Source organism: Pseudophryne corroboree, chromosome 12, assembly GCF_028390025.1.
Source record: "Pseudophryne corroboree isolate aPseCor3 chromosome 12, aPseCor3.hap2, whole genome shotgun sequence".
NCBI classification, from domain to species: domain Eukaryota; kingdom Metazoa; phylum Chordata; class Amphibia; order Anura; family Myobatrachidae; genus Pseudophryne; species Pseudophryne corroboree.
Genome location: NC_086455.1, coordinates 48,876,365 through 48,890,311, shown reverse-complemented (window position 1 = coordinate 48,890,311; position 13,947 = coordinate 48,876,365). Strand labels below are relative to the sequence as shown.

Sequence of the window (13,947 nt, the reverse complement as noted above, 5' to 3'; positions counted from 1 at the left end):
AAATAAATATCTGATTACATTATTAGACTAATGAGAGAAAGTACAAACTGAAGATAGAGGAGATAGAATTACTGTAGTTGTACCCTTTTCAACAGCAAGATAATTCATTTTGAATGGAATGGGGTTCTGCACGATTGGTGGCAAGTTTAGTTTCTATTGTGTATATTGGTCACCAGAATGAGACCTATAATAGTCACTAGTATGCTCTCTCTGTATAGTGCATTAACCAATATATTGTTACCAGCACTGTGCAATGGTCACAAAGGTTTTCTGCTTTGTGTTGGGCCCACTAGTGGGCTCTGTACTATTTAATGATCACCAATGGATTCTGCAACATATAGTAGGCTATTAGTTCTGCACTGCAAAGCCGCCAACCAATGGCTCTGCACTGGTTCCACAATGCGCTCTACGAGGGTCATTCAGACCCTGTTGGTGATGCGGCCTGCAACACAGTTTGCCAATGGCGGCAAACTGTGCATGCCCAGCTGACACACAGCGGCTGCGCGGACACACATATTGCGGTCGCATTCCCGGCGTTGTGTCGCAACTGGTTTCCGAGAGTGGCGAGGCCAAGGACTGCGACCCAAGACGTAGTTTCCATGGCATTGCAAACCGCCCTGCGATAGCCAGTCTGGGTAAGCTGAGAATTAGCAATGGAAAGGGAGTATTCACATATGACAATAGCGCTCACCAAGTGACATGTGGGAATAATTAAACAGCTAATGAAAATGCATTCACCCTTAGTAATATTCCTTGTTGATGTAATGAATATAGGAAAAAGATTCACTTCGTTCCAGGGCATAGCATTCAGGTTTGAGCAGATGGATTCACAAACATCTGAAAGAAAATAGGTGCCTCGTTCCCCAAGATGTAAGGGTTTATGCAAGAGGCACCATTAAACGCAGACCATAGTGCAGTAGTTTTGTTAAAAGCACGCACAAATTTAATGCACAGATTAAACTTACAGGAAGCTAAAAAAACAAAGGCATGTCATAAAAGACTTCATGGGATAACACAGATGTTTATATCACCCAGCGATTTCTTGCAGCTACGGCAGATGGTATTGGAAAGTGTGCACAATCTCTCCAAGTGTCCAACAGCATGCAGGATGATGAAGGGTGAATGTGTCCAAATGTCCCAGGTTCAGTCAGAGTAAAAACAAGAAGCCACGCTTAACGCGTATCGGACGGTGTGTCCTTCATCAGATGAAGGACACACCGTCCGATACGCGTTAAGCGTGGCTTCTTGTTTTTACTCTGACTGAACCTGGGACATTTGGACACATTCACCCTTCATCATCCTGCATGCTGTTGGACACTTGGAGAGATTGTGCACACTTTCCAATACCATCTGCCGTAGCTGCAAGAAATCGCTGGGTGATATAAACATCCGTGTTATCCCATGAAGTCTTTTATGACATGCCTTTGTTTTTTTAGCTTCCTGTAAGTTTAATCTGTGCATTAAATTTGTGCGTGCTTTTAACAAAACTACTGCACTATGGTCTGCGTTTAATGGTGCCTCTTGCATAAACCCTTACATCTTGGGGAACGAGGCACCTATTTTCTTTCAGATGTTTGTGAATCCATCTGCTCAAACCTGAATGCTATGCCCTGGAACGAAGTGAATCTTTTTCCTATATTCATTACATCAACAAGGAATATTACTAAGGGTGAATGCATTTTCATTAGCTGTTTAATTATTCCCACATGTCACTTGGTGAGCGCTATTGTCATATGTGAATACTCCCTTTCCATTGCTATATCTTTCGAAGTGTGGGATACACCTCTTTTTACACTTGACTTAGCTGCACTCTAAGTTAATTGCGCATCATATTGGAAACACCTGCTGCATTACTATAAGCTGAGAATTACCCAGCTGGCAGTCTGCGGGGGAACCATTGGTCGCGATTTTGATAACAGGCTGCGACGTGGTCTATTTTACCTATACTGTACATGGTACCAGCTGCGTGGCAATATTAATATTAATGTCATATATGCATACAAAACAGAGAGCCTTTTGCTATTGGTGCTAACAATAATATACCACAAATCTGTGTGAATGTAGCAATAACACCAAGTGGATCTTGTTGATATTTTGATCAAAACATTTAAGCTTGCAGCCCATCGTCAAGGGACCCCACTTCTCTGTAAGTCCCTACGCTAGCATATATAGTATACCCAGCACACCATTACAGGTACATTGGGGGTCATTCCGAGTTGTTCGCTCGGTAAAAATCTTCGCATCGCAGCGATTTTCCGCTTAATGCGCATGCGCAATGTCCGCACTGCGACTGCGCCAAGTAAATTTGCTATGCACTTAGGAATTTTACTCACGGCATTTTCATCGTTCTGGCGAACGTAATGTGATTGACAGGAAATGGGTGTTACTGGGCGGAAACAGGCCGTTTTATGGGCGTGTGGGAAAAAACGCTACCGTTTCCGGAAAAAACGCAGGAGTGGCTGGAGAAACGGGGGAGTGTCTGGGCGAACGCTGGGTGTGTTTGTGACGTCAAACCAGGAACGACAAGCACTGAAATGATCGCAGATGCCGAGTAAGTCTGAAGCTACTCAGAAACTGCTACGAGGTGTGTAATCGCAATATTGCGAATACATCGTTCGCAATTTTAAGATGCTAAGATTCACTCCCAGTAGGCGGCGGCTTAGCATGAGCAAATCTGCTAAAATTCACTTGCGAGCGAACAACTCGGAATGACCCCCATTGCACTTAAATGTACTCACCTCCCAGATACAGCTATACAGGGGCTGGCTTGTGAGCCACACCCAAAAATCGGGAGAGTAGGCAAGTAGGCCTTAATTGAAAGCTGCCATCATAGCACTGGACAAAATTTTCAACCAAAAAATAAATATGGCTGTACTCGGAATTACCCATATTGTACATGGTATCCGCTGGAAGTATTATTGCTATATACTGTATGTATACAAGACAGAAAGGCTTTTGCTAATGGCGCTAACAATAATATTCTGCAAATCTGTCCTAATCCAGCACTAGACATATAGGGCCTGATGCAGTGTTGAAAGCAAATCTTCCTTATATGTCCTCACACTGCATGCATGAAAATAAATCTGCATGTTCGCCCACATGCATAGTTGTGTGTGTGTTTATATACTGTATGTATATATCAGGGGGATGCAGTTAAGTTCCCGACAGTCGGGATTCCTGCGGTTGAAATACCAATGCCGGAATCCCGACAGCAGTGAATGTCGGCGGTCAAAACCCCGACCGTTGCCTGGTATTCCCACTAGGGTGGTGGTCCATGCCACCACCCGAGGGGGAATATTAGTGTGGCGAGCAAAGTTTGCCACCGAGCCCGCGATGGAAAACGTTCTGCTCCATGTCGAGATTTTGATTGTTGGGATTCCGGCACCGGTATTTCGACCACCGGGATCCCGACTGTCGGGAAACCATACTGAATCCCCTGTCAGGGGTGCATCAAGAGATAAGGAGGCCTGTGTGCAGTTTCTGTCTGGCCCCCTCCTCTCTAGCCGGCAGAGCAGGGGCGTCAGAACATTTATAGGTTGGGGGGGAGAAAAAGATCCTCATTTTGGCGCCCCTGGGGGCGGAGCCACCGGGGCAGAGTAGGCAGTACTACCGGGATGAAAAGGAGGCAGCACCATGTTGGGGAGCATATATCTCAGGGCGACCCACGCATAACCCCCTGCCGCTGTCATTACACTGCGTGGAGGACGGGTTAGGTTTAGCCAACCCCCAGGGGAAAGTTAGGGTTAAGCTGTAGAGATGTGCCCTGTGTCACAGGGAACATCAGATCAGCGGCGTCGGGTGTCCGGTGCCGGGACTGTGTATTGGTTCCCTGCACTGGACCAGGAGCGGCGATGGACAGCACCGCGGAAGCAGCGTTTCAAATTTGGCACCGATTTGGCAGCCAATCGGAGCTCGCTGCGCCGTACCTGGCCCCACCCCTGACGTCAGACGCCACCAGGGAGAGCGTAGAAGAGACGGGCAGCTCAAGGAGAAGAACGAAGATGCTGCGGGAAGAGCTCCAGAGGCAGCGGAAGAGGCCAGAAGATGTCGAGAACAAGAAGGAAGATGTCCAGAATGGGCCACCGGCAGAAGAGTGCGGCTGAGGACCCGGAGAGGACACCAGGGGTGGAAAGAGAGAGAGCTAATGAAGCTCCCCCCTGGTGCCTCTCCCACCGGTGAGGGCACCTGTCAAAACCCACCCCTCCTCCCTAGACCACCAGGGATCGGCTATTAGGCCCAAGGGGATCAGTCAGGCCTCAGGCCTGTAGGCGGGCACTAGGCCCGGAGCCAATATCAGGCATTAGACCTATGACTGTAATAGAGGGCATTAGGCTCTAGTGTAAGTGTGGCCCATTAGGGAATAAGGTGACCCTGGGCATTAGGCCCAAGTCACCCAGCCGGCACCATGATAGGCGGGCACTAGGCCCGTGGCTAATTGTCAGGCCTCTGGCCTGTGGTTAATTAGGGGGCACTAGGCCCAGAATAAATTGTGCCCCCGGTGAATAAAAAGTGGTACTGGGCACCAGGCCCAGGCCACTGTAATGTGCACGTGTAGGCAGGCCCAAAGGCCTGAGCCCCTGGAAAATGACTGTATGGGGAGGCTGTACGGCGCCCACTCCCCAGTAATCTTAAGTAGTTTTTCCCCTGTGTGGAGGAGCGGTCCAGCTCCATCCTCATAACCACAAAAGCATCCAGGGACAAGGAAGGGCTGGCCAGCTGTAGGTAGGAATTTAAAGGGACAGCACCATCTAATCTTGTACTGTATCAGTGAACATTGGTTACGTGCAGGGCCAAGTTGTAGAATTGTTGTGTTTAGTTTTGGTGCACCATACACACAAAGTTAGTTTGAGGGCTCTTCTGTTGTAGATAGTGCAGTGGTGTTACACCAGGATAGAGTTAGGCCCTGCATGGTAGTGTGGTTCTTATCTCCTTACAGGGACCTGTAAGTGAAGAAGGAGAATCAGCATGCAAGATTTGTGACGGTGAGAAACATCTCTGTTTGTGTGTCTCCATCGGTGTCTGTCTGTTCCCTATCTATCTCCCTGCCTTCAGGGTGAACGGTGAACCAAGGTTGAATTTACACCTGGTGCGAGAGTACTGATAGCTGAAATTCAGGCTCTGAGGCCGAGTGCCGAGGAGGACATTCACCTAGCCCGAAAGTTCTATTTCCCTTAGTTTCGGAGGGCGTTTTGGTCCGCAGTTAGGAGGAACGGCACTCAACAATCTCCTTCCCCCTAGGTCATCGTTTCCGCGTCCATTTGTCATTTGGAGTTCCAGGTCTGTCGGAGTTTCCACGACCTGAAGGTGAGAGGGTGCGGTGCCTGGTAAACAGGCGGTCTCTTTGCCTAATTATTTGATCCCAGCGGCTTTCCGTACAGCGGCTGCTCTAGCGGGAGGGTCAGGTTTTAAAATTCTGCTTGAATAGAATAAAAAGGACTGTGACATATACACAGTATAGGCAGGAGGGCGAGCAGCGCCGGAACTGGGTGAGATGGCCACGTTGAACACCACAGTAGCTGGAAGTGATGTCATCATTAGCTTAGGCATGTGCTAGACTTTCACATTATCTGCAGGTATAAATATGGCTCTTTTGTTCTACTTACCCTATCCCCATGATGAAGTCAAACTACTGACGAAACGCGTTGGACTGCTGCACCTGAACCTCTTTATTTACAGATAAGCCTTTTTAATTTACATTTTTGTACGTTTGCATTTTTACCATTACTTGGAAATTTATGGGAAACAGGATGTACCTGATTGCTTATATGGACTGATAAGCTTGAATTTCCTTTTATTCTGTACGCTTGCAATTTTAACATTTGTCTTTTATATGTTGTATTAAAATTGTGTGAAAAACCTATAGATATCCCTGGCTGTGGATTTCAAATATTAGGATTTGCTTATCCTTAAAAGGTTTTTTATATACAACTAATTTTATGGTGAAATGATGTGAAAACTGTACGCGCTATGTTATTTTTGTCTTATCTTTTTTATATACTCACATTGGTCATGTGACCAAAGAAACTATTTGCATCAGATAAGTAGTGTCCTTATACTTACACTTGGTCCACTTTATATATATTTTTTAGACACTTGTTCAATATATGTGTGTGTATATATATATATATATATATATATATATATAAACCAATGGTCCACACTCACAATTGTTAGGTACTTGCTGGGGTGCATCCAATGAAGGGGAACCTTTGTGGTCACCAATCAAATTCAATAGCCAAAAAATGGGAACACTCACCAGTCTTCTTAATGCAGACTTTTTATCAAATGAACATGACAGTAGTTAATACATCATTACATCATCGTTTCGGTCCTGGTGTGGACCTTTGTCAAGATATATATATATATATATACACACACACTGTATATAATGCAACTGCACTTGTGTCTTCATATTCTCGTGTACCCTTAATTTTTAACCTCAAATTTGTGGACCAGTCATGGAATTCTCAGTAGGCAATCACTCTACTGCATTGTGATTCTGAGGATGAAATAATCAGCATTCAAAATATTTTATGGTTCTGAGGGGGATCATTTAGGAGGGGACGAAGGGGAGGAGGAGTGAGGGGAAAACACCACACACAGTCAACAACAACAAGAACATATGCTAAAGGTAATAAGATACAAGGCTTTATGGGCGCCGGGAGAGAGGAGAGCTCAGTATGTTTGTACAACTTTAATGACGCGGTATTGTTCAGTGAATGTACATTTGAAATATATTATGTCTAAGGAGAAGCAATGGTGTCCTTTAAGGGTCTGTGTAAGTAAATAGTACAAGTTTTAACCCTTTAGCTGGCAGGAAGGTCTGCATTGCACCAACTGCGATCAGACTGCACTAGGCGACAAAGAGCTACTCTCCACTTGCACACCTAATGAGCAATGTCTGTGCCCCCACTCTCTTTTTCTTAATTAGTCAAGCCACTCATTAGATGCAGTCATGTGACTGAAGGTGTCAGAGAATAGAGTCATAATTATGATTTATTAGGGCAATAAATATTCTATGGCCCTGCTGTGTGACACCCATGGGATATATTCCACTGTGTAAATGGAATATACACTGTTTTATATAGGCGCTGAGTAGCACAGGCAGCAGTAACCCTTTACTGACACTCATCTAATTTCTGTCATAGCTGAAAATCTGTATACCGAAATGACAAAAGGTTTTCTCAGTCTGTACCCAGCTATATCTCGCCTCTTCTTTACAGGCTCTTGGACTCTGGATAATAAAGACTGAAGATTCTAATTACTAGCGGCTATAACCAGCACTGTAGTTGGAAAGGTGGGCTATGTGAAGGCCTATACATCAGCAGAAGCAGTATTTTCCTGTAGGTGTATGTTGGTGTGCGTATTCACCTTTGTCCTGTGAAGACTCATCAAATGTATGTTTCCACATGTAATCAAATCACCTTATGTGGACAACTTTCCACTGTCAGTACTTCAGCCCACTCCCTGGCCTGTCTCACCTGTGATTCAGTCACAACCTCAGGGATCTCATCTCTCTGCAGTATATCTGCTTTAACGGTGTCAAGCGCGCCAAGGATCCAACTGTGCTGTCTCCGTATCTGCTTCTGCAGCTCCTTCCACTGCGCAGTGATCATCTGCAGCATCTCTTGGAAACCTGAATCCAAGCAACAAAACAAGTGGTTGGTCAGACTAATGTGTACTGGGCTGAAAGTGCGTGTGACACAACAGACAGGATTATTTGCAAACAGCAAATAAGTTGGACCCATACTGCCATTTACGTGTACTTCACAGTCCTTGTAACTGCCCCGTAAAACACTCTGTGGGTTTGCTTATACATTGGAAATGTATGGGGGTGACACGATCATTTTTATAGCCCAATCCACTAAAATTTTAGGACCAGTTTATTAACCAATTTCACCTTTTACGTATGTCCTTAAAATACTACTGGGTTTAGCCTTCTTTATATCTTGAATTCATTCTGAAAGTGAGGGAGATTGGGAATGTCTGTACTATAGGGGTCATTCCGAGTTGATCGTAGCTGTGCACAGAAGTGCAAAGGCATCGCACAGCGGCGATGCCTTTGCACTTCAAGAGTAGCTCCCGACCAGCGCAGCTTTAGCGTGCGGACCGGGAGCTACTCATTGCTCCGTGGCCCGCAGCGGCTGCGTGTGACGTCACGCAGCCGCTGCGGGCCGCCCCCCGTTCGGTCCGGCCACGCCTGCATTGGCCTGGACCGCACCCACGAAACAGCGGCCAAACGCCACCGTTCCGCCCCCTCCCGCCCAGCGACTGCCTCTGCCTGTCAATCAGACAGAGGCGATCGCAGCCCTGCTACGGCCTTCGGCCGTCTGGCATGCAGGGACCCGTTCGCTTGGCTGCATTAAAAAGCAGCGAGCGAATGGGTCAGAATGACCCCCTTATGTATCACTAGTGCACAGAGGAATGTACTGGAAGGTGGAAAGTCCTGGCTTACACCATATCGGTCTTGGTGGAATATTTCAGGCTCGCTCATAATGGCTGGAACACCTCCCAAACGGCACCTTCTCCAACCCTGATAACTCATTCACATACAGTTGGGTGCGGTTTATTGGGTCGGCCTGGAAAATGTCGACATGGGAAAAAGGTTGACATGGTGAAAACGTCGCCTTGAATTTTGTAATTTTGTTGGTGCCGTATTCGCTGTCACAACACAGAGACGCCCAATTAGTGCGCCGTGGCCCCGTGCGCTCACCATGCTTTGGGCAAGATTACCATTCCTAGTTGTAATCCACTCGGATGGTAAAGTATGAACAAATGTAAACTCTGATTAAAAAACAACAACTCATGTCGACCATATGCCGCGTCCACCATTGTCATGTCAAACTTTCGACCATGTCAACCAAATGTATGTCGACCATTAGTTATCTGCCGAACTTTGAAGTTTCCTACCTGGGTGCAGACTAGGCACACTCACGCACCTTAACCAAACTAACCAAGGTAATACAAAATCTGGCAACCCCCTCATCAGTGGGAACACTGCCACAGAAGTCACCCATAGTGGCCAGCTCTGTGGATGCTGTGGCCATAATGTCGGTGCCGCCACTAGCTATATATATTAATGCCATTATACAGTCATACGCAGTGGCAAACGCAGGATTTGCATGGGGGGGTTTCCAGAACTGGGTGGAGCCAATCACGGAGGTGGGGACTGAGGTGACCCAGTATATGCTGGGTCCGTAAAATTAGTGTGTCTGTGTGTGTGTATGTATATATATATATATATATATATAAATGCAGCAGCTACGGCACTCCAATAGATTAGCTGAATGTAGAAATACTTGCTCCTGTGCCTTCCATCAGGGGGGCTACCCCAGAATAACAGCAAAGAAATAGGCGGCACTTGGAGTCAGCAAAAGCGTAACTTGTATTAAACCAAATAGCGTAGACGTTTCGGGGACGTGCTCCTCTTCCTCAGAACGTTCTGAGGAAGGGGAGCACGTCCCTGAAACGTCAACGCTTTTTGCTTTAATACAAGTTACGCTTTTGCTGACTCTGAGTGCCGCCTCTTTCTTTGCTATATATATATATATATATATATATATACACATATCTACACATATATATACCATATATACACCTATATATATATATATATATATATATATACATATACATATACAGAATTCCAAAATAGCTGGCATTCGTGGACCAAGAAACAAAGCAATACACAGGTACATGCGTGCAGCCGACCCGTCCCCTCCCGCCCAGCAAACGTCTCTGCCTGTCAATCAGGCAGAGGCGATCGCTGGGCTGAGATGCCGATCGCATCTCTGGCATGCACAAGCACACTGCAGTGCATACGCATGCGCAGTTCAGACCTGATCGCTGGCTGTGCGAAAATGCACAGCGGCGATCAGATCTGAATTAGCCCCGATATGCACTGTTTTGTTCTTTTTAATTAATTTGTTTTGTTTGCACTGCTTTTGTTTGTGCACTAAGGGGGTAATTCTGAGTTGACCGTAGCAGGATTTTTGTTAGCAGTCGGGCAAAACCATGTGCACTGCAGGGGGGGCAGATATAACATGTGCAGAGAGAATTAGATTTGGGTGGGGTGTGTTCAATCTGCAATCTAAATTGCAGTGTAAAAATAAAGCAGCCAGTATTTACCCTGCACAGAAACAAAATAACCCACCCACATCTAACTCTCTCTGCACATGTTATATCTGCCTCCCCTGCAGTGCACATGGTTTTGCCCAACTGCTAACAAAAATCCTGCTGCGATCAACTCAGAATTACCCCTTATGTAAAGTGCTGTGGACGCCTTGTGGTGGATAACAGTAAATAATAACAACAAGTAAGTAACCCTTGCCATTTAAAATACCTGACTCCTATGTCTTATGCAGATGCAGCTTCCTACTGCATGAGATGCACTTACACAGAAGTAGTCCTGTGCATCCTATGAGATCACTGCCACTCTAGATGAGCCTTATAGTGTGGGCCACCTGCAGTGCGCACAGATAGGGCTGCAGTGCTGTACAGGTGCTTTGTGCTTGTGTCTTGCTCCGCCGCCTGCAGAGCTCATGGGTTGTAAATATCTTGATCATATGGGGTATATTTAGAAAGGTAAATGCAATTAAAAAGTGCTGTTTACCTTGAATGGCTATTTACTACAAACAGCTGTGGCCATTTAGTAAACATCTGCAGCAATGCCAGAATTGTTAGCACCATCACAAAGGTGGAGGACACTTTAACCTCTACAGAGGCGTACAGCTGGCGTTCTCCGTCTGACATAGTCCATTAAGAATGTTGTAAATCAGTTGCAAATAACTACCTGTGACAAAATGTGTCGGCATATAGAAAGCCAGGACTGCTGTGTCTCCTGCCAACTCTCCCCGTAAAAAATAAAAAGTGCTCTCCAGCCGCTCAATGGTAAACTGCATCCTAATTTCTATTTAGTCATGGATATGCAGACAGGAAAAAAGATTGACCATTAAATATTACTTCTATCTGCTGATGGCACGGTTTGCAACGGAAAATAACACAGAACTATAAAGGGACATTTTAAATTAATCATCCACCTTCAGTAGCCTTCATTGCATTGGCCAAGTATTTATATCATCAGGCTATGTTGTTTATTTTTGTTATCTAGTGACAAGATAAAGGTTTCTTGGGCCTAAGGGTGTGTACACACGGTGAGATATTTTCTTTCGATTTTGACTATATAGTCAAAATCGCAAGAAAAGTTAGTGCAGATCGCAAGGTGAAAGTCACCTTGCGATCCCGATGCGCGGTCCCGCCAGGTCGGCATCGCAAGAAAAGATAGACTGTGCAGGCAAGTCAATCCTTGCTAGATCAGTGTACTATCTAGGTCATCTCACATGTCAATGACATCTCACATAAGCCAAAATCGTAAGCACACATAGTCCATATCTCAAGAAAAGTTAGTAAAAAATCTGTACTATCTGGGCTCCGGGGAGTTCAAGGGAAATCGCAAGTGATAATCGGGCATAGCAAGGATCTCACAATGTGTACACACCCTAATTCAGACCTGATTGTAGCAGCAAATTTGTTAGCAGTTGGGTAAAACCATGAGCACTGCAGGGGGGGCAGATATAACATGTGCAGAGAGAGTTAGATTTGGGTGGGGTGTGTTCAAACTGAAATCTAAAATGCAGTGTAAAAATAAAGCAGCCAGTATTTACCCTGCACAGAAACAATATAACCCACCCAAATCTAACTCTCTCTGCAAATGTTATATCTGCCCCCCCCCCCCCCCTGCAGTGCATATGGTTTTGCCCAACTGCTGACAAATTTGCTGCTACGATCAGTTCTGAATTACCATCCTTGGCCCTCATTCCGAGTTGTTCGCTGCATAGCGATCAGTTAAAAAAATGGCAAATCTGTGCACGCGTATGCACCGCAATGCGCACGTGCGGCGTACGGGTACAACGAGCATCGTGGTTTTGCACAGGTTCTAGCGACGCTTTCAGTCGCACTGGCGGACACAAGGAGATTGACAGGAAGTGGGAGTTTCTGGGTGTCAACTGACCGTTTTCTGCGAGTGTTTGGAAAAACGCAGGCGTGGCCGGGCGTTTGCTGGGCGGGTATCTGACGTCATTACCGTGTCACTCGTCGCAGTAATCATCGCACAGGATAAGTAACTACAGGGCTGGTCTTGTTTTGCACAAAATGTGTATGCAGGCGCACTGCTGCACAGGCGTTTGCACTCCTGCAAAGCGAAAATACACTCCCCAGTGGGCGGCAACTATGCGTTTGCACGGCTGCTAAAAACTGCTAGCGAGCGATCAACTTGGAATGAGGGCCCTTATGCGCTCTGCATTGGATACAATTGCAAGCAGCGTGCAACTCTGTGTTGCATCCCAGTATAAATACTACTGCCTGATCATATAAATACATGCTTAGCAAAGCAAGTTATGTACAAACAAATCTAAACAATTAATTTAATTCTAATAGTCAATCAAGAAAACACTCTTTTTTGTTGGAACAATGTGTTATTTTGTTATTGAAAGTCTGATACTTGACTTAAAAAGGGATTTTCACTGTCCCCTGATCTGAATGATGATTATAGAATACCCTTACTGCAGGACTTAACAGAGATCTGACCCATGATTCTAAAGTTGTAAATGGCCCGTAAAAGATTTGTAAATTTGTGTTTATGTAAATGAGTACAGCTAGTCACAAGTGTGTTTAATAGTCTTTAAGAAGACACATTAAACACGTGGAATGAACGCCCATATGTGCAACGCCTTGGCATGGAGACTTGTCTTTGAAGACCTATCAGTGACCAGTCCATGCATAACACAGGGAGTAATATGTGTATAGTATATAACAATTTCTGCCACAGGAAGTGGAGGTCTCAGTGTTAATGTAAATATTAATAATACATCAGAAGTCAGCTTGTTATTTACTGACACACAGTATGATACTCAGCGTCACTGTGTGCCTTCCCTGTAAGTCATTATTATTTCATGCAGAATTTCATGCTTCAGTAACAAGTCACAGCTGGGAGCCTCACTGCATACAAAGGGCAGACTGTGCCATCTTTACCCTGTGAGATAGCCACTGACTATGCTGCCCTCTATTGGAATCTAGCTGTAAGTAGAAGTATGGGTGGCCATGGGCCATTCATTAGTAGGAGGTTTTCTTTTGAAGGCACCACTTATTTCTATTGCACCATGCAGAGAGGGAGAGGGAGAGAGAGAGAGAGAGAGAGAGAGAGAGAGAGAGAGAGAGAGAGAGAGAGAGTGTGTGTGTGTGTGTATAATTAATTTCATTTATGTAACTTTCTGAATCAAGCACAAAGTACAGTTTCGCTTGCATCCTTTACATTTCTTTTATATTTGCTTTGCTAATGTATTTTCTTCCCTTATTTGATTTTGCAAGAATTCTATTGTTTATTCTCGTAAAAACCTCTACCACCCCCAACATAAGTGTTTTGCACCCCAGTAGAAATTCTTTGAAACCCACATAGATATGCTCTGCCCCCAGGGCCGGTTCTGGGGCTTTGCGCGCCCCGGGCGGCAATGGGGGGCGTGGCTTTGTACAGGGGGCGTGGTCATTTACGCCCCCTGTACAGACTACTGTAGCGCTCTGAAATGTGCCCTCTGCCCCCCGCTGCCGCTGGCCGCTGTGAAGCCCTTCGTGGAGAGGTCCTTTAATGTGCGGTGCGCGATGACGTCATCGCGCACCGCATAGTAAAGGACCTCTCCACGAAGGGAAACTCTAGTTTCCCTTCACAGCAGCAGCGGGCAGGGGGGGGCACAGCAGCAGCGGATCTTGCCCTGGTGCGGCGCCCTCCAGAAGGCGGCGCCCCGAGCAAAAGTCCTGCTTGCCCGTGGCAAGATCCGCTACTGTCTGCCCCGAACATGTAAATGCTATGTATAGATGTGTCCTCATACACCTAGCCGCAATATGCTACGCAGCGGGAGATGCCCGGTGGGAGTGAGCTGACAGGGCCCGTGCAAC

The 13,947-nt window shown here is 45.9% G+C and overlaps 1 protein-coding gene and 1 long non-coding RNA gene across 2 annotated transcripts in view; one reads left to right on the top strand and one right to left on the bottom strand.

Moving 5' to 3' along the window:
* Positions 1-7,485, top strand: part of LOC134980596 (uncharacterized) — a 40,874-nt gene extending 33,389 nt beyond the window's left edge. Inside the window, exon 3 of the long non-coding RNA XR_010190442.1 lies at positions 7,224-7,485. This is a non-coding gene — a long non-coding RNA (uncharacterized LOC134980596). The remainder of the gene's footprint in view (positions 1-7,223) is intronic.
* The window catches only part of AKAP6 (A-kinase anchoring protein 6), a 389,266-nt gene that overhangs the window by 180,965 nt on the left and 194,354 nt on the right, over positions 1-13,947 (bottom strand). Inside the window, exon 7 of the mRNA XM_063947473.1 lies at positions 7,482-7,636. Within this exon, the coding sequence (XP_063803543.1) occupies positions 7,482-7,636 (155 nt within the window). The remainder of the gene's footprint in view (positions 1-7,481; positions 7,637-13,947) is intronic.